Source organism: Delphinus delphis, chromosome 4 (assembly GCF_949987515.2).
Source record: "Delphinus delphis chromosome 4, mDelDel1.2, whole genome shotgun sequence".
NCBI lineage: Eukaryota > Metazoa > Chordata > Mammalia > Artiodactyla > Delphinidae > Delphinus > Delphinus delphis.
The window spans coordinates 113,351,189-113,376,448 of NC_082686.1; the positions used below are offsets into that span (position 1 = coordinate 113,351,189).

The 25,260-nt window shown below is 37.7% G+C and overlaps 2 protein-coding genes across 5 annotated transcripts in view; one reads left to right on the forward strand and one right to left on the reverse strand.

Annotated features, from left to right (window-relative positions):
* PPP2R3A (protein phosphatase 2 regulatory subunit B''alpha) overlaps positions 1-10,381 on the forward strand; it is a 222,305-nt gene extending 211,924 nt beyond the window's left edge. For all 4 annotated transcript variants that reach the window (XM_060011301.1, XM_060011303.1, XM_060011302.1 and 1 more), the window contains one exon: positions 7,762-10,381. In XM_060011301.1, the coding sequence (XP_059867284.1) occupies positions 7,762-7,888 (127 nt within the window). In that variant the 3' untranslated portion in view covers positions 7,889-10,381. The remainder of the gene's footprint in view (positions 1-7,761) is intronic.
* Positions 10,382-11,573: 1,192 nt separating this feature from the next.
* Positions 11,574-25,260, reverse strand: part of MSL2 (MSL complex subunit 2) — a 36,716-nt gene continuing 23,029 nt past the window's right edge. The window contains exon 2 of the mRNA XM_060011306.1: positions 11,574-15,513. Coding sequence (XP_059867289.1) covers positions 13,922-15,513 — 1,592 coding nt within the window. The 3' untranslated portion in view covers positions 11,574-13,921. The remainder of the gene's footprint in view (positions 15,514-25,260) is intronic.

Genomic DNA, 25,260 nt, shown 5'->3' on the forward strand with positions numbered 1-25,260 from the left:
TGCAGAACAGTTAGAAATGAAGATAAAAATCTTCACCTAAAATCTACCACCCAGAGATAGCCTGACTTATCATTTGGGAGTATATCCTTCTAGACATTTCTTTGCAAATAGATAAGTAATTTGTTTTACAGAAATGGAACTTTATACTACATATTGTTTTGTAACCTGATTTAGAGGAAGGAGAAAATAGAGATAGCAGGTCTAAACACTTAGAAGTTTATTAGTCTAAAAAGGAGAGAAAATAGATGGCAACTAAAGAGAATAGGTAACTGGCTCAAGCAAAAGTTTTTCTCGAGTTGTGGTAGTGCTCAAAGAAGGTGCCAGTGTGTGTGGAGGGCAGAGAGGGGAAGCAAAGGGATACAGACAGAAATACAGGTGAGGGGTCACGAGAGGAGATGCGGAGACCAGCTGTAGTGAAATTTGACCAGTGCATATGAGAGGCTTCTGCTGGACACCCATCTTCTCATGTTGTGGGAGATAAGATAAGGCCTACACAGAGCACATGTGGGTGATGAGATATCAAGGGGAGAGGAGAAGCCTTACAACAGCCATGGCCTGTAGGGTGAGCACTAGAATGTCAACAAAGGAAAAGAAAGGCCTCTTTATTATAGTTGTTAGTAACTGACTGACATGGTTCAAAAGCAAAGCCAGACCCAGAATTCCAAGGCTACATCACCTAGGGCTTCATCTCAAGAGGAATTACAAATAAATTAGGGTGAGTTTGCCAAACAGAAATTACCAGAATCAAATATTAGAAAGGGAGGAAGCATGGTAGTGCCATGGAAAGAGCATAAGCTTAGGAGCCAGACAGATCTGGTTCTACCTCCCACTCACCAGCTGGGCAGGTTATCTGACTCCTGAGGCTAAGTTTCAGAAGATACCAGCAACCACCTTCCAAGGTGGTTGTGAGAAACAAAGATAATACATATAAACACCTGGCACATCGTAGATACCTGACAAATAATAGCTATTACTTCTCCCTGAAGGAGAAGAGATACAATATAACATCATGGTTAAAAGCACAGAATTTGGATTTAGACAAATTTAGTTGCACAGAATTTGGATTTAGACAAATTTAGTTAACTTCAAAGCCTTGCTCTATCAATCACTAGAGCAAGCCTCAGCATCCCCTATACAATGAGGATACCACCTGCCACATCAAGCTGTTTCTGGATTAAATAAGACAATGTACATAATGCATTATGCCCTTAGGCATAGTGCCTATGTAATCAATAAACGATGGCTATTATTACTACCACTTCTGTGATCTTGGCCACATTACATAACCTCTCTGAATTATAATTTAGTCAGGTATTACATTAGCATTCCACTGTCTACCTTGTTCCCTTCATTCCCAGGGCACAGAACATGGCACACAGTTGGCAACAGTAAATATCTGTTGCATGAACAACAGGACTGTACTGAGAATTAAAGATAATGTATATAACGTATCTAACAGTGTCTGGCATATAAATCCTGGGAAAAATGGACCTATTTGTGTTTCCACTGGAACATGGGCTCCTTCAGGGCAGAGCACCTTGTTTTATTCATCTTGTAATACCAGCACCTGGCAAACTGTTAGGGATGTAGGAGATCCTCAGCAAATGTTTACTGAGTGGCACAGAAGGCAGCAGTAACCTGGCAGCCACCCTCACTACAAGGATAACGCAGGAGCCCAAACAACTTGACCCTCCAAAATCAACTTGAAATTCTCTATCTACTTTACCATCTAACATCATAGGTCACCTCTGGGCCAAGTGCCTGTACCTCCTGATTCAAGGCTCGTACTTAGGTAATGCCTTCAATAAGCAACCTAGTAATTAAAAAATAATAAGTCATCTGGTAATGACTCCATATTTTAGTGAGGTGAAAGAGGGTAAATGGTCTCCATAAGTATGAGTTTGCAAACATTGTGAAGTATCCCATCTAGCATCAAAGTAATGAACGGTCATAGGGGAAGCCAGGGTACCAGTTACATATACCTAGTCAACTAAATGACCATGACTATGTGTCACCTATATGAAGACAACAGGTTATGACACCAAACTTATAGTTAACATTCTTATGGTTTCTGCAATAAAGTTTAAAACTCCACAGAAACTGTGAAAAGCAGGCTAAAGGGTCCTCTATGTTGCTATCTTAAGAAAACGCAGCCTGTAATAATTAGAAACAAGATTCTCTGCCAATCTGACAAATACTTGATTACTTCAGATTTTTAGTTAAGAGTCTTTTACATTATCTCAAAAATACTTTCTTACCGGATATTCTGGTGTTTCACCAACAGCTTTACATTTGATTAACTTAAACACAATTTTCTTTTTCATTCTGAGAGTCATTATCTGATTAGTAGAGAAAGATAAGCTTACTGCAGAAAAATTGCAAAATATAAAGAGATTAAAATCATCCTCGGTTCAGTCATCCAGAGGTAACCATTATTTATACCTAGGTATATTTCTTTTTGATGCTTAATGTTACTAGTGTATTCAAAAACATGACTTTTAATGCTTCAGAGTATTCTCTCAAGCAATAACACATCCATTTTCCCTATCATCGGGACATTTAGATAATTTAAGAACTGTTTTCTACTGAATGTTTTTAAAGGTGGATTTCTCCTTTATACTAAATATAAACATGTACTGACTTACACCTTGTATGAGATCTACATTTACTTCATTCAGCACTGGAAAATAAGACACTGTAGGCAAAGAAGGCCCGTCAGAAACCCACTGGAGCAGTCCTCCAGGAATGTATGCTATTGAGAGTCAAGTCTGGGGTAAGGGGCTGTATGGAGCCCGGCTGTCCTGAGTGAGGTGGGAGAATTTAGCAGAAGAGCAGGGATCGTGGCGGGTGGGGTACATGTGTGTATACATTGGGGCATGAGTTATAATCTTACAAGTCCAATAGTTCTGAGTCATTGTTTTATAATCTAAAATTTATTCTAAAATTTTTATACTATCTACATCCAAAATAAATAAGAATTAATAACTGATGACTCATGACCCTAGAACTGCAAGAGATCCTCAGCCATCAAAAATGTAGTATCAGGACTTCCCTGGTGGTCCAGTGGTAAAGAATCCGCTTTCCAATGCAGGGGACGCGGGTTTGATCCCTGGTCGGGAACTAAGATCCCACATGCTGCGGGGCAACTAATCCCACACGCCACAACTACTGAGCTCGCGTGCCTCAACAAGAGAGCCCACACGCCCTGGAGCCCACATGCCACAACTAGAGAGAGGAAACCCGGGTGCCACAACGAAGAGCCCACACCTCAATGAAAGATCCCGCACGAAGACCCCACGTGCCGCAACTAAGACCTGACGCAACCAAAAATAAAGAAAAAAATGAAGTAGGATCAACTTTCTGAGGCAGGAAAGGAGGTGGTACATATTAAGAAATTTTAACAAAAGTTGAAGCAAAAGATTTTCTATAATAGTTACTGAATGGGTCAATAAGGAAATTCTCTGAACCAAATATCTAACTTCTAAAGTATTGATATTTCAGGTAATCCATTTTATATAAATGACTTAGGTTATCTGTTCTTAAAAGTATAAAGGTAAAGTTCATCCACTCCTATTTCTAAAGTGTTATAGACTCCAATTCAGAGAACTATTTAACAGTTTATTTTATACATATAGCCAGCATATATCTTAGATTTCCTCAGATAAGCCCTGAATCAAATACTCTATCCCTTTGCCCCTGTAGTCAGAATCCCAGAAGTGGAATCAAACCACAACTCCCAGACACCACCCTGAAACTGCATACAAATTCTTTGTCAGACCACATATGTGCCAGTCATTATTTCTGCTCATTCCAGCTATTATACTTCCATCCCAGGAATCTGCAGAGCTAGTCCTAATACTTTTGCCCAGAAATTGCTCATCTGAAAGGGGAAACTTACTTAGGGAAACAGATTTCTAAAGGCTATCATATTGCTAGCAAAAATATGATATTTGATATTTTGCAAATTGCAAAAGTATATGAACCATCATTTTCCCTTATGCTAACTATGAAGTTACTAGTAGTTGCTACTATGTTACTACTAAGTTAAAGAATTTGTTCTCAATTTGATATCTAGGGTTTCTTAGTGAACTGTTTGTGAACTCTATGAGTTCTGCTTTAAAGCTCTGACCACTCTACTCATTTAAAAATGGCCAATTAACAGAGAATACCTCATAAAATAATTTCATTTGAGCCCAGAGGAATCCCAGTGACCTACGAGTAAACCTGGAATTGGTCATTTAGAAGGAATCAGTAAACATTCTCTCTCCCTCAGGAATTCCTGGAGAGCAGGATAAAGATTAAGGCTCTTGCAGTTCTGACTTTAGTGACTTCAAGGTGACTTCTGCACCCTCACCATTTTACTGACTGCAGCCTTCCCCAACAACTCAACACACAGTTTTACAAAAGCATTAGGACATCATTTTTCATTCAACAGTACATTTTAAGCACCTAGCACCAGGCACTAGACTATATAGCCCAAGAAAATTAGTGAGTTATAAAATGGACACTTTACAGTTGAGTAGGGATGACATTTATTTAATTATACAGTTATGAAAGAAATAAACAGGGTAAACCGATAATGGAGAGAGGCTTGCAACTTAGGATGCTGAGGGAAGAAGAATCTCCTAGGGAGGTGATGAGAACCTAAAATTTGAGAAGGAAAGTTATGCAAAAAGCAGGGAGCAAAAATGTTCTAGGCAGAGGGAAAAATATAAGCAATGGCTCTGAGGCAGGAAACTGTGTTGAGGACATTTTAAAAGGCCAGTGTAGCTGGAGTATAGTGAGCAACAGAGGGAAATGTGGCTGGAAAGATTAGCAGGGGCCATATCATGCAGGGCCTAGGGGAGAAACTGAAAAAAGTTAAACAAGGTAGTAGTGTAACCCCACTTGCGTTTTTTGAAGATTACTCTGCTACATTGGTAGAGGGGCAATAGAGGCAGGAAGACAAATAAGGAGGCCATTACAGACATCTAAATAAGAGATGGTGGAAGCTCAGGCACTGGGAATCAAGAACCTTTTAAATGACATCTCAGATTAAAAGATGAGCACAAGTTAACCAAAGGGGGAAGGGCACTGCAGGCCACTGAAAAACAGGTATTGTACCGTGGCATTAGGTCCCAAGACCTATTCTGACACTGTAAACAGTCTGGTATGGCAAAAGCAAAGGGTATGTGATAGAAGCGAAGGCAAGAAGACCAAGTGTTAGAAAACTATTGCAATAATCCAAGCAAGAAAGTATAGCATCCTGAACTAAATCAGCGGCAATGGAGAGGAAGAAGCAGGACTGCATCCATGTGGTATTGAAAGTGGTAGGAGAGAGTGGCTGGATTTGAAGAGGGAAGGGGAAAGGCAGGAAGAGGAGCTTGGAATAACAAGGTTTATGGCTTTGAGTAGGTAGATTATGGTGCTATTTGCTAAAATAGGGAGAACCAGGGGTATGGGAAGGACGAGTCCAGGTTTGTACACGCTGCCATATGGGAAGAGCCACATAATAGACAGCTGGATATGTGGCAGTCTCCAACTTAGAAAGAGGCTGAGGCTAGACATGTACATTTAGAAACCACAGGTGAACAAGTGGTGGATAAAGCCATAGAAAGACTGATTGCTCAGGGAAGTACAAAATGAGAAGAGCTTAGTCCAGAATGCTGGGATGCACTAACCGTAATGGGGCAAGAGTTAGAGCAGGGTTTCTCAACAACAGCACTGATATTTTAAGCTGGGTAATTCTGTTGTGAGGCACTTTCTGTCACACTGTAAGATGTTTAGCAACACACCTGGACTCTACCCACTAGATGCCAATAGGACCTACCCAGTTGGGACAATCAAATATGGCTCCAGACACTGCCAAAAGCCCCCCGGAGTGGGGGGAAGCACCGCCAGCTGAGAACTACTGAGTTAGGGTAAAAGGACTCACCAGGGCACTGACAAGAGGTTCTGAATGAGCTCCCTCCAACTTAAGATTCCTCCAAAGTCTCTGTGTATATTACTGCTCTTGGTGCCTTGAAAGTACAAAAGAAATGCAGGTGACATTCTACTACATCCAACCCACAAAGCATTGGAATACTTTTAGGTACTAGATTGGATCAAATCCATTGCTGGAAATCCCATTTCTGTATGAGGCTACAGTGGGGGAAAAATACATACTCTTTTGTAAAAGATTTTTTATTCACAAATTACAAAAAAAAATTGTGACCCTGCCCCCCAGTATAGGATGAGGTGTCACCATCCTGCTTCAGTAAGCCCCAGCACTTCTCCATCACGAGAATAATATGTGATATTTTCCAAGAGTTTATGATGTGTAGGCCCTCTCACCTAATCTCTCTTCAACCCTTATAAGGGGTAGGAACTGCTATTAGTCGAGGAGGCTGATGCAGGGGGGTTAAGTTACATGCCCAAAGTCATATTAAGTGACCTGAGATTAGAACTCAACTTCCAAAGTCCATGCTCTAAGGCTAAACCACTTAGCCACTATTCCAGATGACCTCCATTAGGCTACAAGCTTTGTGAGGAAGGGGCTGGTCGGTCTTTTTCACCATTGTATCCCTAGCATTTGGCTCATGCTTAGCAACAGGAGCTCAAATAGTTACTGTGAATGAGTCTCAGTTCAGACTTCACTCTTTAATTCATTCCCAGATCTGCATTGAGAGCTCACAGACAGCAAGTTAGGTTACCAAAAGGAAGAAAATGCCTTCCATTCTGACAGGAAATAAGCAGCCAGTGTCTGACACTGCATTTCTAGAATTAACTTTTCTTTGAGAGTTTTTCCGCCCAGAAATGAAGCCTCTACCATCAACCCTGCTTCAGTTGCATTAAAGCAAACTTACTCTCCTTATTGCCTCCTTATTCAACATACACCATAACTGGCGTATAACTATTGAGGCCTCAAGGAGATGGGGGAGGAGTAGAAACAGAAATTAAGTATGGAATATTTTTGCAAAATGACAGTTAAGTAATTTCTGACAGGATCATAAATGGTACTCAGGGCAACGTTTTCCAAACATCAGATAAGCTTTTTAATAAAAATGTAATATTCTCTACTCTCTATGAATAGGTGCCACCTACTAGGTATTCCTGCCTCAGCATATTTTTCATCACCAGGCAGTCTTGGAACCTTTTTTAATAAAAGGACTATATATCCAGAAATTTCTGCACAGATGAAGCAGCCATCATTCTGAGATAAAATATTTTGTCATCCCTACCTGGAATAGCCAGGAGGGGTGGCCTGGAGGATATGGAACTCAGGAAATACAAGTAACCTCTAAAGAGGGAATATGCTGTGGAGTTCTGCAAAGAATGGAGGGAAACCCATGAGTGGACTTTAATCTGCTCTATGTACACACAGATATACATCTTCAACGTACTTCTTGGAAGCCATGGAAGCTATAAAACTGTTTGAGAGAAAGTTCCCCACTCCGCATGGAAGCCACTTCAATGAAAGCATTCATGTAAAATTCATACTTTCCAGACCTCATACCCTCCCTAACCTAGCTTCATCCATAATGCTCTCATTCCCATCAAAGCCTCTAGGGAAGGCTTGATTCAGCCCGTTTTCAACGTAAGTAACAGGGAAGGGAGAAGAATGTGTTTTCTGTTCCAGAGCACTGTCCCCTCCAGGGTGGCTCAGTTGTTCACAGCTACCATTTAGCAACTCAGGGTATTTCTGCTAGCTGGTCTTGTCTCTAGTTTGCTATACTGACTTCTACCCAAACATTAAAACTTTCTTTTAAAAAAATCAGTAACTCACTTTTGCTGTTCTTTCAGCTCCTTTGAAGATTATGAAACAGAGGAACCTGCCTCTCCCTCTGAAATTGGAAACAAAGGCAATAAAATAGTGACCTCAAGCCTTTCAGAGAAATGTGGAAAGCTTCAGTCGGTGGATGAAGAATAGCTGCCAATGTCTACATGAAAGGGAGATATGTATTTTAAATGTTTTTTTCTTGTGAAGAGATGCTGTAGTTTGCATATTGCTTTTTAAAGGCTTTCATTTCTGCAAGTGCGTTATCTGCAGCACTAGGAATTTTTTTAACGTTTTTGAGCAATAGCTCTGGATACACATACCCAGTTTGGGAGACTCCTCCAATTTGCCTCAAACCTCTTACAGAGCTTTTCCTCAGAAGCAAGTAAGATATACATCACCTTCCAACGTCTGTGAATCAGCACTCTTCACCCTTGAATGTACCAAGGATCTCTTGGGGACAGTGCCAAGCACAGTTCTCTGCACAAAAGCAGGAGTTGCCTCTGTTGTCCAGCATCCCTGAGGCCCATCAGGGCTCCTATGGAGCCCAGAAGAAGCCTTCACTTGCAGAAAACTTGAGTCAAAAAATTCTGGAACTTGAAAAAGCAGTCAGGGCCTCCAGAACTGAATTAGCCCTGGTCATAAAAGCACTGCCAAAACATCTCAGAGACTTCTTTTAATTGTATGTGTACTGGAGTTCAAAGATCTTGAACTTAATCTAATTTCACAATGACCTGCCAAACTGCTAGTCACTTTACATCCTCAGGTATTGTAACCACTGGGCCTTCCAACCTTGCTGGCAAGCTCTAAATAATCCCTCCCCATCCTGACTGTGGATCTTATATAAAATCTGAAGAAAAACTTGTTAACTGAAGACACGTACAGAATATGACTCACACTTGGGGGGGGGGAAGTTTCCTTTTAACTCATCTAACATTTGTAGAGAATTATTGAGTGATTAATCTAAAAATTAGTTGATGTCCCATCTATACTTCATATCAGAAGACCTACTTGAAGACTTAAATAATTATATATGAAAATTCTTACTAGACATATTCATCACTAAATATTAGACTAGGCCAACAGTAAAGGCCTCAATCTAAACATTATTCCTTAACTTCATGTTGAAAAGAAACTATTTCAAATATTGCATCCACTTCAGTATTTATCACAAAAATGGAAGAAAACAGTGATGCCACCCATAAAGGAAAGCAACTTCATGTTTACTATAGTGGTAGATGTGGTCAACACAGAATACATTTTTCAGCAAGCCACAATGCAGCCAAGCCCCGCAATACTGTTGAAGATTAAAATTGAAAATAAACTATTAAAAAAGGATGGAAATTTGACACTATAAAAGAAACCCCCAAGAAACTTTTTAATATCCACTTCTGTCAAAGTCATCAAGTTTTCTCCTGGATTTTTTGTTTTAACCTCAAGTCCTAAATGTCAGAGTAGCTTCCTTTGCACCCCACATTGGTTCCCTTGCTGGTGTGATGGCCAGACTTTGAAACAATCAAACCTTGGGCTGTGGTAGGCAAAAAGTGGAGAAAAGGAGAATTTAGGAAATGCACCATCAACTAGTATAGTTATTAATAGAGTTAGCAATCCTTCCTGTCAGTATCCTCCCAGTTTCCTGTTATTTTACCTTCATGATCAGAACTGACCTTCCATTTAACTATTACAGAAAGTATTAAAAGTTAGTTTCTAACAGTTCACAAAGAAGAAATAAAAGCTTAAAAGTGACTAAATTTTTTGGAAACACTACAAAAAATAATCTAAACACACTGGTAAATTATTAGGATTAAAAGTGTTTATGTGGTACATGAAATTTACCGTCTATCCCATCCAACCTTTACCAGGGAACAAAAGCAACTTTACATTTTCAGATAAAAATGCTAAAAAGGTAAATTTTGTTAGAAGCCAGATATGGTTTAAAGGTTTTATTAGCCATAATGATCTAAACTATTTCTAAGACTCAGCAAAAATTCAGTTTTCCAATATACATTTGATTTTGGTTTTTTTACTACATAGCTGTACTTGACCTTGTTTCTACTTACTGAAGTCCTCTTTCACTTTGGTCAATAACTGGTTTCAAAAGTCTACAGTTACTATAAAAGTACAGCTAACAATATCATTCCACTTAAGATAGTGCTTTTAATTTAGGTTACCCAAAGTATCACATTTTCAGACATAAGAATGTGTTTCACTGTACTCCCTTCTTAGTATTGAATGTAAGAAATGTGAATTCTGAGGAACTAAGATGATAGTATATATTTGACTTTCTGGTAAAGATCATGCAGAATATAATCATTACTGCCCAACTGGACATTTCAAGTTATTACAATATCCAAGACTCTTGATAAAAGTTAAATTGAGGGTATGATCTTAATGCTAGTCAATGAAAAATGAGTTTCATAGCATAACATTGCCAAGGTAATCAAACTAATGAAATTCTGTATATTTTCCCTGCATCTTATCTATGTCATTGTGTACTGTTCAAAGTGTTTATAAAACTCTAGATTGATCAAATGAGAGAAGTCATTTGCTCAACTTTTGGAAATGTTATGGTGTGTTTGGGTGGAGAAGCCTGCATGATTTAACTTTTGTTTTTGTTTTTCCCTTTTTGCAAAACTAAATAAAAAGTTGTCAGATATGAACTAAGATAATCACTACACACTTTTGGTTTTAATCACACTTGCAATTCATTTTTATGTTTGAAAGAGTAGCATTAGAAACAAACTTGAGTTTCAAAGAGAATAACTCTTTGAACCCCTGGGAAAACTTTATAAAGAAAGATCTGGGGGCTTCCCTGGTGGCGCAGTGGTTGAGAGTCTGCCTGCCAATGCAGGGGACACAGGTTCGAGCCCTGGTTTGGGAGGATCCCACATGCCGCGGAGCGGCTGGGCCCGTGAGCCACAATTACTGAGCCTGCGTGTCTGGAGCCTGTGCTCCGCAACGGGAGAGGCCGCGATAGTGAGAGGCCCGCGCACCGTGATGAAGAATGGCCCCCACTTGCCACAACTAGAGAAGGCCCTCGCGCAGAAACGAAGACCCAACACAGCTATAAATAAATAAAATTTAAAAAAAAAATTCACTTTAAGAAAGATCTGGAAGGATAACACCTCATAATGAAAAGTGATTTCCTCTGGGGATAGGAATTTGGGTTTGGAAGTGAGAAGTTCACAGGGATCAAAGGAGACTTTAAGCCTTATATATAGTATATTCTTTTAAAAGAATGTGTAATTGTTATTTGGATACCTAAAACTTAATTTTTTAAAAATAAGGGAGAAAAATTAAAGTACCATCCACACATTAGATTCCCATTCTATACTTTGAACTTAGTATTTTCTAAAGCATTTTATATTTGTTGCCTATGATACGGGAAAAGAAATTTTACTTTTCATCGGTTGTTAAACTTTTACTTTTCTTCAGCGAGGTCACCAACGAGTTATTTTAAGAAAACTAAGAACACAGTGAAGGAATTCTTTATCCTAGAACTGTATTACATCTCTGCTTAGAGATGTAGACCTATGGAAACTAATCAAAAAGATTAGCTCTAAAACTGTCAGCTTTAAAACTTCTGTCACCTAAGGTGAAAGATCATTGGATCATTTATGGTAATTACAAGGACTCAAAAGAACAAGTGAAGATGAGTCATATTAAATGCTGTTATTGTTTTGGTGGTTTTAAATCCTGTTGAAGTAAATCCAGTTACTTCAGTAATAATTTCTCAATCATCCCTTGTTAGCCATTGGTCAGCATTCCTAAAATAACTCACGGTATAAAGAAAAACAACGCAAAAATCAAGGCACTGTAATTAATACTCTTCCCCAAATGCATATAATACAGGCCATTCAGAGCGTGCTATCCCAAACTCCTCAGTATTCTACAACATAGAATTACAAAACTAACATTTATTGATAGATTTAAGGTGTAATACAGGTTTCCAAAAGTGTGGCAGTGAGAATACCAGCATAAAAAAGAGAAACTTGTGCTAAAAAAAACCTGAATTCATCATTGGCAATATTACATAACAATCAAGGCCCTCACATACTAATGATTTTCACTTTATCTATATTGCCAACCTCCCATGCATCAAAAAACACAAAACTAAGATTATCAAACTTGGGAATCAATAAAGTACTCAAGGAATTTTAAAATCATAATATTAGGAAAATTTGGGAGATTTGCAAAATTTATCCTAATCATCCATGTGTACAATCTCATTTCTAGTCATTTTTGCAGTGATCATTAGTGAATAAAGAACAGATTTACAAGTTTATATAGCAGGGCATCTGCGTCCAACACAAAATTGTTACAAACTTTAGGCAAATACATGTTTCATAAGACACTGCTAACACTTAGAGGAATTAAATAAAATTCCGAAACTTGGAAAGCAAATAAAGACAAGACAACTAAGAAGCATTTTCCACCATTTACTCTTGTTATCAAAAATAGTTCAACTCTTCTCGCAAAACAAAAACAAAATAGTACATACTGGACACATACATCACATTTTTCTTCCTATGGCTTTAGCCCACCCCCACCCACCAAAAGAGACAAAAAAAAAAAAAAAACCCAACAACAACAACAAAAACAACTCTACCTGACCACATTCACAGAAAATGACACCAGGATACACTACAAAACAGAAGGTGTCATCTGCTCTGTGTCCAAAGGTTTCTTCTCCATGTCTTGTACTAGGTGAGTAACCATCATTGAACATGCTGTGTGCCAAATCAAAACATAACTTCAACATATGTCAGATCTCAGGAGAGGTGGTGAACGTAGTAGAAACTGAAAATTTTCCAGCAGTATTTTTCTTTAAATAAGCACTGTCAAAGCAGCAACTCTTCTTTTAAATCATAAGGTCATTTCTTTACAACCTAGTCAGTCCTTGTTTTATTTGGGCTGTGCTCTTTCAAGCAACTGACTAGATTTCCCTTCAACAGAATGTTGTGACTCACTTATCTCCCCCATAAAAATTACAGGGAAGAAGTGCATTTAAACTGAAACATAGTTTGTGCTTTACATGCAAAAGAGTATTCTAAAGAATATCCTCCCAGCTTCAAACCCAACTAAACGCACAGGCTTCATAAAAAGGCATTTTTATTAGGCCTCTATAAAGAAGTCTCCACAATGAATAGCACCCTAAAAAAAAAAAAAAAAAAAAGGAAAGAAAGAAAAAAGCATATTCAAAATAAAGTCTGTGGCAAACAGAGGAAACGAAAATCACTTTGAAGTGGCCAATGGCAATAGGTATAATGCATAAATCTGAGTAACTTTTGGAGCATTATTCTAAAATTATTTTAAATAAATCCCAATTTCTAAATAAAACATTTAAATAATTTTTTAAAAATTTCTGTCACATACCATAGTCTAAATTCAATTACCTTCAGAATAGAACTGTTCTTCTCCACTTCATTTATCTTATTAGAACATTGCTCAAAGTGAAGGATTTTTTTCCCTAGAAATGAGTCAGACTTAACTAAAAATGGGGATCAACTCAGAAGAGTTTTGTGGCATAAACAGCTAAAAACATCTGCAGTCTGACAGAATTTCAGTTTGTTCACTTTTAAAAGATTTCTTCAACATTCTAATGAGGGGCAATTTTTCTTTCATAATACTGCTGATTTAAGAACTGCTACATACACCAGTAGCCAATATTCATGATTAGAAATGGTATTATGTCAGCACAAAGGTTGAGCTGGACACATCAGCTTTTCAACAGGAGAAACATCAATGGCATCTGAAGGTAGCACTGAGTCTCCTGAACAAACTAATGGTTACTTTTTCACAAAATATGAGCACAATCTTTATGGACTGACTAGATACCACTTCCTTACATTTAATCATAAACTTTGATTATGCACAAAGCATGACCATAAACAGTGAGGTTAATGTTATTTTCCTTGCCAAAGTTCGTTTTGTATAAATCAGTTGCATCAGCATTTGTTCTCAAACTATGAGGTTCTGTAAGAACTAAGGACATATAGTTGTAGGGTTACTCCTCCATTATCTGCAAACTATTTCCCCGACACTAACACATATAATTTAGCAATGAAAACACTTGATACAAGTGATCTATATGCAGGAGCTCCGGCAAGTTAAACCAACAAAACCATAGCTGCCGTAAAACTGTAGCTATTTCCCTACCAGAGGTAGGTTTAAAGACCCACTGATTTAACAGTCGAATCTCATGTCTATAGCTTCATCCAAACTTTTATCATCATGTGTACTGGCAGCTAAAAACGTTGTTACTGGGGACCCTGTGACATTAATTACACTGGTGCTGGTACTAGCATTGCGCACAGCAATGCTAGTCACGTTAATGCCCAAAGTGAGCCTGGTCTGCTCCAAGGCCTTTTCTGGCACAGCAAATGCCTCCAGCTTCTTCTCCCCATTGGCCATATAGGAGTTTTGGCAGCCACGACATATACAATCTAAGCAGGCTTTGCGGTTAGAGTAGCAAGGGCAGCGTTGGCCGCGGCATGTAAGAACACTTGGATTTTGAGTAGCACGCCCACATTTACACCCTTTCTTTTCCTGGGGTTTTTTATACACAGTCTTGGTAGGACTTCCTGGCATAAAATGATGACTAGGAATCTTTTCCTTTACTGTTTTGTCTTTTTTAAGAATACCTGGCTTGGTTTTAGAGTGAGATTTCTTGGATCCATGTTCATGACTCTTTTTCATGCTTTTAGCAGATAAAAGTACAGTTTTGCTGATTTTGGGTGTTGTGCCTCCATTGGGAACAGTTGCTATAGGTTGAAGAGAAATTTTGCTCTCCCGTTTCACTGTCACAGGAGCAGATGCCCCCAGTGTTGGGCCTCGGATAATGGTAGAAATTGGAAGTGGCTGAACTTTCTCACTGTCGCTTTCTGATCTGGATCGTTTTCTATTCAATTTTGCTACCTTCGGAGTTGCTGCTGTACATGATAACCCATGAAGTGCAGGACTGGTGGACATAAAAACATTATGGCTAAGAGACTGGGAAGAAAGCTGCAGAAAAGGTCCATTGGATACAGTGGCTTCCAAGTTGGGCTGCAAATTAGGGCAACAGACTTCTGTGTTTGAAACAGTTTCTAAGCTGCGGAGTACTTCCTCAACACTCAGTAACAAAGAGTCACCAGGTTTTATATCTTCACTGAAACTGCAAATATCAATGCCTGTGGAGCATAAGTCAGTGGCTACCGTGTCACAGACAGGTGGCAAACTGTCAGACAGATCCTCAGTTTTTATGTCAACAGTGTTACATACATCAATTGTATTTGAATGTTCAGGTGAAGGAATATTTATACCAAATCTATCTATTGAAAGCCCATTATAAGTAGGCAAACCATTGATAACAGAACTGCCAATAGCAATGCTGAGGGTGCTTTCAGATACTGGAGATAAACTAGCTTGAGGATCAGTTGTGGGTTCTGAGGTCGAAGGTAAAGGGGAATGTGTCAAACACAAAGTAAAGGATGAATCTGAGGGTTTTTCCGTCTCCTCACAAAACAATGATCCATCATTAAGCAAAGCCAAAATATCAGAAGAACAGTCGACTGCTTCTATTATATCCCGTGCCAATGTAGTCTGTGTTATATATTCACAGAGTTTTTTGTAGCAGTTCACTAGGATGCTTAACTGCTTGTTTTCCTCAAACTGCTCATAGTCTTTGCACCAGCTACATGAAGGCTTCATCATCATTTTCTTGCCTTTACAACTTTTGCAGACATAGTGTTGGCAGGTGGAGTTGGTGGGTGCAATAGGATCTTGTAGCAAATGTCCTAAGAAGGAAAAAGGAGGAAAGCAAAGATTTTAGTAAAATAAATTTATAATTTCATATACTGAAGTTGAGATTATAAGTAATCTATTAAAGTTAAGATGGATTAAACTCACCAGACCAGATAACAAAACATGTAACTTACAGGAAACAGAAAAATACTCAATAGCTCACTTCACTTCCATGCCATATTCCCCATTCCTTTATCTCAAACAGAATCTTCCTCAGTCTGCATTTCTCCCCCAAATCAGTATGTTCTGGTCCACTTTCTTATTCTCTTCTCCAAAGGCTAGAAAGAGGTGGTGATCAGTCACTAAAAGCACAAACTAGGCTTAAAACTCTTGGGACCTCAACCTAACCCAACTGTTGGTAATGCCACAACATACTGAGCACAGTCATACTGTTTATTTTGTGTTAGACATGGGAAAAAGATAAGAGCAAGAGAGAGTTAGTCCCTGTCCCCATTAAACATCCTTTGAGGGCATTAATCATTCAGTACAATGGCATCTTCACAGAAAAAAGTACAATTTCAAACCATTTCATTGTATATACCAGTCATAAACTAAGAGAAGACCAAAATATAGTTATGATGGAAAAGAACTATATTCATTTATTAAAAAAGGAAATATTACTAAATTCTTTTATAGAAAATCAAAATACAATGACAATGGAAAGAAGTGTTTAAATGTAGTTAAAAAAAAAAAAAACAGAGTATAATACTGGGCTCAAAGTCTTCTGACAGAATACACAATGACCGTGGTCATGAACCACAAGTATCCAAAGTATAGCAATATAGTATAAAAGTGAAAGTGATCCCCCAACTTGATATAACTCCTAAACTATAAATGATCTATACATATGAATTAAAAAGGAGAAAACAACTAGCTCCCCAAAGAAGCAACTGCTCATTGGTTCCCAATTCAGGACAAATAGTAATTAACTCAAAGCAGCACCTGTTTTCTTATATACATTACATAATTTAAGACTGGGACAGAAAGTACTTCTGGTTATAGCTAGTGAAATCAGCAAACCCTCTCCCTTAAAAGCAACTATAAACCTGAAAATTTTTGACGAAGAGTCGTTTTCACAGCCAAAGACATAAAACCATGTGAGAAGCATTTATGTTTGAAAAACTGATTTCAGGTAAGGACAGTGGGAATCTGTGGTGTTCTGTTCCGGGGCTACCCAGGTTCTACCCTACCACCCAGCTCTATCAGTGTTACCCTGTGAGAACCAGAAGCTGCTGTGATGGAAGGGGACTCATTCCACTTAGTACAGAAGACAATGCATAAACATGGAGGCATTATCACTGGAAGTGACTTGTCAGAAGCTGGCCAGTTGGGGAGGACAAACGGCTCAGCTCTTACTAGCCTGAGGTTACACAAGCTCAGGTTAGACAGAGAGGCCTCACACAAGATGGCAATTTTCCCCTAAGTTGATCTATAAATTCAATATAATCCCTTTGAGAATCCCACGTGGCTTTTTCTTTTTTAAGAAATTAACAGAATGATTCCAAAATTCATACGGAATCACAGAGGACCTGGGACAGCCAAAACAATGTTGAAAAAGAACAAAAAAGTTGGAGGACTTACACTACTAACTTTACAATCTTCCATAACCATAGTAATCAAGACAGTATGGTAATAGCAAAAGGATAGGTACATAAATCAATGGATCAGAATAGAGAGTCCAGAAAGAAATTTACATTTATGGTCAACTGATCTATTTGACAAGATTGTCCAAATAATTCAACAGGGGAAAAGAGTATTTTCAACACACTGTGTGAGACACTTTGATATCCCAATGCCAAAAAATAAACATATACAATATACACAAATAGTAACTCAAAGTAGATCATACACATACAAATCTAAGAGCTAAAATTCAGAAGCAAAGCAAAATGCAGGAAAAAACCATGACTTTGGGCTGGGCAGTATTAGATGCATCATCAAATGCACAAAAGGGGAAGAAAATTGTAAAATGGATATTCACAAAATAAAAAACTTGTGCTTCAAAAGTCACCATTAAGAAAATGAGAAGATAATCCATGGACTGAGAAAAAATATTTGCAAACTGTATATCTGATAAAGGGCTTACAACATGATACATTAAAAACACTTTATGCAAATCAATAAAAAGACAACTCAATTTAAAAATTGAACAAAAGATTTGAATAAACATTCCACCAAAGAAAATATATAATAAGCACATGAAAATATGCCAGTATAATTAGTTATTAAGGAAAGTGAAACTATGGCATACTGCTACACACCTACTAGTACGGATAAACTCAAAATGAGGGATAATACCAAGAGTTGGCAAAAATGTGGAGAAATCAGAACCCTTCTATATTACTGGTGGGAACAGAAAATGGAAAATCACACTGGGAAACAGTTTGGTAGTTTCTTTGAAAGTTAAACAGGGCTTCCCTGGTGGCGCAGTGGTTAAGAATACGCCTACCAATGCAGGGGTCACTGGTTTGAGCCCTGGTCCGGGAAGATCCCACGTGCCGCAGAGCAACTAAGCCCGTGAGCCATAACTACTGAGCCTGGGTGCCACAACTACTGAAGCCTGCGCGCCTAGAGCCCGTGCTCCACAACAAGAGAAGCCACCGCAATGAGAAGCCCATGCATCGCAACAAAGAGTAGCCCCCGCTCGCCACAACCAGAGAAAGCCCACGCACAGCAACAAAGACGCAATGCAGCCAAAAATAAATAAATTTATTTTTTTTAAAAGTTAAACATTTACCATACAAACCAGCAACTCTACTCCTAGGAGCCTATTTGAAGACAAATGAAAATATACATCCATATAAAGAGATGTTTGTGAATATGCATAGCAGCATTACTCAGACAAAAACAATCCAAATGTCCATCAACTAGTGAATAAACAAAATGTAGTATATTCATACAAAAGAATACTGCTCAGCAATTAAAAGAACTATTGGTACAAGCCAAATCATGATGAAGTGCAGAAACACTGTGTTAAGTGAAAAGCCAGATGCAAAAGAGTACATTATTGTATTATCCCATTTATATAAAATGTCTAAAAATGACAGAAAAGCAGAAATAGTGATTGCCTAGGTCTGGGGGCAGGAGCATGGGTTAATTGTAAATGGGCACAATGGAACTTTTGGGGGTGATTAAAATGTTCTAACATCATATCGTGCTGATGCTTGTACAACTCTAAAAATAAATAAATAAAAACGCCTTAAGACAAGGCCCCAGTAGTTACAGAGTCCAACCTTCTTTCTACCCAATACAGGAATCCCTTAAAGTACCCTTGACTTAATCTAAGGAAGGCTGTAGGGGATATTAATACATACAGAGAGATGTGTACACGCTTAAAAGGATAAACCGTAAGGTTAAAAAGAAATACGTTATCTACTGGGAAGGAGAGATTGAACAAAGTGAAAAGGGACAGCATTTCACTATTCTAGGTTTAATCTGTTTGGTAGCATTTAACTTTTAAACCATGTAAATATTTTACATAATTATATAACAAAACTAAAAAATTTAAAGGAAATTCCTACAGATCAAAAGTAAAATGTACCAAAACTGTAATTTCTTATCAAATTGATGGTATAACTATTCAGTTAACTACTTCAAATGACTTTAAAACAGAAAATTGACTCTAACGTTACATCCTTGTTTTGTTTTCAGAAATTACATTTATTGGTGGTAGTGTTGATAGTTATTATAAAGTGTTAGTGTCTAATTGTAGGATAAAGTAAATGCTGATGTCCTTGAGAATCTAGATATTTTTTTTAGTAGGAGGAAGGAAGTCATAAGATGTGAAAAGTAAAAAATCCTGTAGTCCTGAATTTCAATTGCATTTATCAGTATGAACTCATGTTTTCATCTTAAAAGTACATATTATACACTGAAAAGGCGTGGCAACAGTGGCAATGAACTCAGATAACCATGTTGAAAAACAATTTCTTATTCAAAGGAATCAGAGCTTCTTGGACAAATGGCTGATTCTAGATCTGTGGCATAAGTTAGACGAGATGAGTTTTGATTACCTTCTTATGCCGGAAAGCAAGGAAACTATCAAAGATCCGGATAACATTAAAGGGACTCAGGAGCAAACCTCAGAGGTTTCCAGTGACCAAAGATGAGAAAATCTGAGCATGCATAAATGCAATGGAATATAAAGCACACCTAAAATGTTCAAATCTCTAGAGTTCATTTAAAAAAAGGGAAAAAAATCAGACGCTAGTGAACCAGCTCATTAGTTTGAAAACTGGTAAATAAAGAGCAAGAAGCAAGTATTTATTCTGATTTACCTTACCTATATATAAGCTAAACCACCAAATAACCAAATCACAGATGAGAAGTTTCTCTTTATGGGAATAATGTAACTAATAAATGAAGAATGACATAATTTGAATGTCATCATTTTATAAGCCCTAATGATTTGCAAACTGTACAAGCTAAGTGATAAGTAAGGATTACCTCTTCTGGCCTTCATTCCATCACTGATTTTCTTTTCACCAGTCATGTCAATCAAAACCTCCCGGGAGGTACCAAACATCTTTAAAGGACTTACACCCTCCACATCTGTGTATTCTTCTACGAGATTTTAGGAGACTATGCCTAATACTAAGAACTGAAAATAGGTTAGAAAACACAAAAATTATCACTTATTGATTCATAATTCCACCACCAATGAGTTCCTAAGAACTTCCACTATGTGGTCTCATATTACCTACTGGATTGCCCAACCATTCCTCAACACAAATATTTGAAATTTTAATCTATCATTAAAGATGCCTATAGGCAAACTTGTTTTATGTACTCAGCTAAGTATCCTAACCCTCAAAAGCATCCCAGAGGGTTCTCTTTACACCTCACAACAAAGGCAGCTCCAGTGATACAGGAACAAAGAAGTTCAGAGGCTTCTTAGAGCTGGGGTAAGTGTTAGCCATATACTTACTACATGTCCCTAAGGAAACTCCTCCCTGCAAAACTAAGAAATGTCAGATAACACTTTTAAAATTGTAAATATACATCTTATACTAGAAAGTAAAATGGATGGGCAATCTTAGTCAAGCGAAAGTGCATCACTTACTGGCAGACTGTACTATAAAAACTGGGTAGTATTTGGGGAAAGGTTTAATTTGCTTTAGCTTACATCATGTTCGCTATAGTTTCACACTCAAGTACAAAAAGACTTGCTCAAAACACATCTTCAGACCTTAAAAATTTATAGTTCATGACAAAAAGTTTTCCCACTGCACTGCCTTGAATTCTTAATCTGCAATATATCACAGGAATTATCTTCCTTTACATAATATCAATACAAGTTGTCTTCTAACTAAATGAATTTGATATTATGTGCCCTGTTTAAATAATACTAAATGATGCTATACTGACCCTAAAAATACTAAAGACTAAATTTCATTTTTACTCTTCACTTTAATAGAAGTTACTAATTCCTTTTTTATTCTCCCTCTCCTTCACTTTTCCCATCCCCAAATCACCCAATTATAATTTGAGACTAAAATTTCATTTTAGATTACCACAACAGTCATTCTGGGAATTTCTGGGAATACATAAATATTGGCAAGAAATTTGCTAAGGTATTTAATATCAGATTTTTTTAATGCTCTTAGCCTGGTGAAACTTTTTATTATAGTAGTTCCATAAAGTCAGAAAGTAGTATAATTAATCTTCATATACCTATGTATACCAGATTCAATAATTATCTAGATTATGCCACATTTGCTTCATCTACCCATCTTTTGTTCTTAAGTATTTCAAAGCAAATCCCAGCAAACCTCTAAATACATCAGTATATATCACTACAAAGTACATTTTCTTATGTAATCGCAATGCCATTATCACACCTAACAAAATCAATTATTTAAATAAATTTTAAACCAAATTTAGGTTTAACTTAAGGGAAAAAAATCTTAAAGCCCTAGAAAAGGGCTTTAATTCTGACATAAAAAAAAAAAACCATTTCAAAAGTTATGTTCTTCTCAGTAAACATACTTTTTAGCCATAAAACGTTCCTTCTATTAAACAGATTTAACATAGACATTCAAATCACTACTTTACAGTATTAATAGACCAAAGGTAGCACTTGGACTGGTTGCCACGCACTTTATCCTTACCCCTGAGAAGAATAACTGACAGCATCAAGAATTACAAAGCAGCCTAAGTTTGAAAGAGAGACCCACAGCACCAAAATAAATAAGCAAACTGTAAGTAGGTCTCAAATCAGCTTGCCCCTTTCTCCATACAAGGGATAGGCACAACTCCTTAGTATAAGCAAACAAGATATGATTAGTTTTGGCAAACTCTTCTAAATACATAACTGATTCCAACTTCGAACAAAGCCACTGGTAATTCATTCACTTCAGAATACCATTGGTAAAAGTGGACCATACTATAAATGTTATGCTGACATGCAGACTACCAAGTAAATTATGCCTTAACTGCTTCTGAAACAAGATCTTTTATTCTCCTTTGTACAGTGATTGTGTTTAACCCCACTAATATCCTGACCAGATGACTGGGGGAAATTAAGTTTAAGAAGTGCGGAGAGAGGACACAAGAAAAAATAAAACCAATAATGGCTAAAATGCTTAGCAAAACTTAGTGAATGACTAAAAAACGATCTTGTGAACACTGGACCTGGCAATAATAATGATCATAAAATAAAACCTACAAAAGCTACAAAAGGTTAAAATCTGACAGGGACAAACTAGATGTGAACAGCAACAGAGAGACTACAAAATCAATTCCTCATTCTAAAGCTTACATGGAAAAGAAATGATCCCAATGAAAATAATTTCAGTAAAATGAAAACTGAAAAAAGTAGAAAATGGTTTAAGGAATTAAACTATCTCAATGGCTTAATTTTGTCATTTGACCAAAAAAAGCATTATATAATTCTAACAGGCACAAAAAGAGCACTGATCAGAATCAAAACATTCTGTATTTACCACCACCCGTCCAGAATTCCTTCTCCTGGTAATGCTTCTATTACAGCAACAAGGAATGCCTAATCAAAAACCTCAGATAATGCAAGTAATTTTTTATAAGCCTTATTTGTTGTTGATGAGATGACACTTCAGGATCAGGGAAAATTAGCCAAGTCTCATATAAACAAATCCTAACGTCACTATCAGAAAGCAAAAAATGCACACAGGCAGGTCACGGTTAATAATTAAAACAATCATACCATTTCTCCAAGAAGCATTCTTGGAAACCAGAGTATTAAACAGTCAAGGAATTCACAAAAAGAAATAAATCTTATGATACTCAGATATATGGTATATACGGAAAAGTATCTGGAAAGAGGGAAAAAAATCAGTATAGAACTCCACAGCTGTCAAATATGTGGTATCCTACAAAAGAGAGAAAGCAGTTTTCTGCTTTTACTGATAATGTAAGCAACATGAAACAGAAGGGATATCATATAAGATACATTTCTACATACTAACTCAATAAAATATGCTTTCCATCACAGCTTAAATTTGCTTCCCAACAAATGGACCCACATCAAAACTGATTAGCAAAATTAAAGGTTACCAGATACTTATATTAAAGCTCTAAGGCAAAAGGAGGAAAAGAATAAAAATGAAAAATTTCACTTGCTAAAATATAATAATTATATTCATTGAGATTTTCTTAAAATCATTACTAAAGGAACTTTAAAAAAATAGTACTAACTGGTTATCTTAAAATACTCAAAAAAGTAGAATTCTTAAATAAGAAGTTTCTAGGTTCACTTATGTTACTGATTCTAAAGCCGATTTCCTCAGCAATCACTACTGAATAAGATAATGTACTTTTCATCAGCCATTCCTTTCCAAATGGCCTAAATAACTGTACTGACCACCTAAATACAGACAGTCACACAGAAAGAAATACAGAAAAAGAAGAGAGAGGGGGAAAAAAAAAAGCTTTATTAGCAGCAAAAAGAATTTTGTTGCCAGCCAGATCACATTGCTGTGAAACTCCTGAATCCAAGAGAGGACAGTAACTTAAGCAATGACAAAACATTTCAATGAATGATGACAAGTGGCACACTTGGTCTTGGAAAGGCACTCTCAAATGTTGCAGACATAAAAACTTCAAATATTTTGTTCAGAAATGCAGTCTTGGATTCTTCTGCTATGCAAATCTCTCCTGCACCATAAGGGCAAGGCTCTTTTTTTATAGACTCAATCTGACTCAATTTGTTTCAAATATACGTCATACGTTTCCATTTTCTACAGTATGACCAAAAAAGAAAAAAATTCTTTGTCCAGATTTTAAATTTTCTCAAGAGAAGTCAATAAAGGGACTTCCCTGGTGGTCCAGTGGTTAAGACTCCATGCTTCCACTGCAGGGGGCATGGGTTCAATTCCTGGTCAGGGAACTAAGATGCCACATGGCAAGGCCAATAAACAAAAAAAAAAGTCAATAAAAACGTGTGAGCCTGATCTCAAAGCGGGGCGGGCAGCGGGTGGCCTTTAATTTACAAAAGGTGATAAAAATGAAACTGCAGAAACACTAGTAATGAATGATTGGGCGGGGAGAGGTCAATTAAATGCCAAGATCTTTGTTCAACATGTTTGAGAAGGTTCCTTTTTGTTCCATTACAAAACATGTTCTTTCTAATAAGAATTTTTTTCTGTATGTTTGGCACTATACAAATTGATCCTTTTCTTTCATTATATTATTACGTGACTCTTTCAACATTTACCTGAATATTTCTCATAAACATGAAAAACTGGTAGATGTTAAATCCTTTGAAGCAGGGGTTCACAGCCTGCTAGGAACCTGGCCACAAAGCAAGAGGTGATCAGCGAGCGAGCAAAGCTTCATCTGCCGCTCCCCATCACTCCCCATCACTCGCATTACCATCTGAACCATTCCCCCCTGCCCCCAACCGTGGAAAAACTGTCCTCCCTGAAGCCGGTCCCTGGTGCCAAAAGGGTTGGAGACCGCTGCTTTAAACTTTACAAATCTGTTACAAATCAAAGAAGTTTTAAAGTTCATCATTGTTGGAAGTCAGGTTCCTAGGCAGTGAAACTCTTGGGAGAGAGGTCAGTGTGCTGAAAGTTTATCAGGTGAGGAAGGAAGGGGCAGAAGAACAAATTAGGCTGGGATGTATCACAACGAAGGCCTCAGATGACCCCACAGGGAGCTCTGAAGCTGGGAGGGCTCTTCAAGGTTGTCCTATGGTGGCACATGGGAGCCAGGTCTTTAATGGACTAGTCTTTGAATGCAGGCTACTCCAAGGAAGGGGATGTGAGCTTGGGTGAGTGGCTCTCTTCAGCCAACAGCAATTCCCAGGGAAGTCTGACAACCCCAGCAACACTCCCACTAACTAAGAAAATGAAGTCCTTCAGTCCTGAAGTGGGGATTTGGGTAGTGTATACATAGCATCCACTACAATTAGTAATTTTAACTGTCCAAATCTGATGAATATGAGTAAAAAAAAATGTAATAATGATGATGTACCTTTAAAAATGACTAGCCCTTGGGCTTCCCTGGTGGCGCAGTGGTTGAGAGTCCACCTGCTGATGCAGGGGACATGGGTTCATGCCCTGGTCCAGGAAGATCCCATATGCCGCAGAGCGGCTGGGCCCGTGAGCCATGGTCACTGAGCCTGTGCGTCTGGAGCCTGTGCTCCGCAACGGGAGAGGCCACGACAGTGAGAGGCCCGCGTACCGCAAAAAAAAAAAAAAAAAAAAGACTACCCCTCCATTCCTTGAAGCTATAAAGTGACTAAATATCTAAGTTCTTTC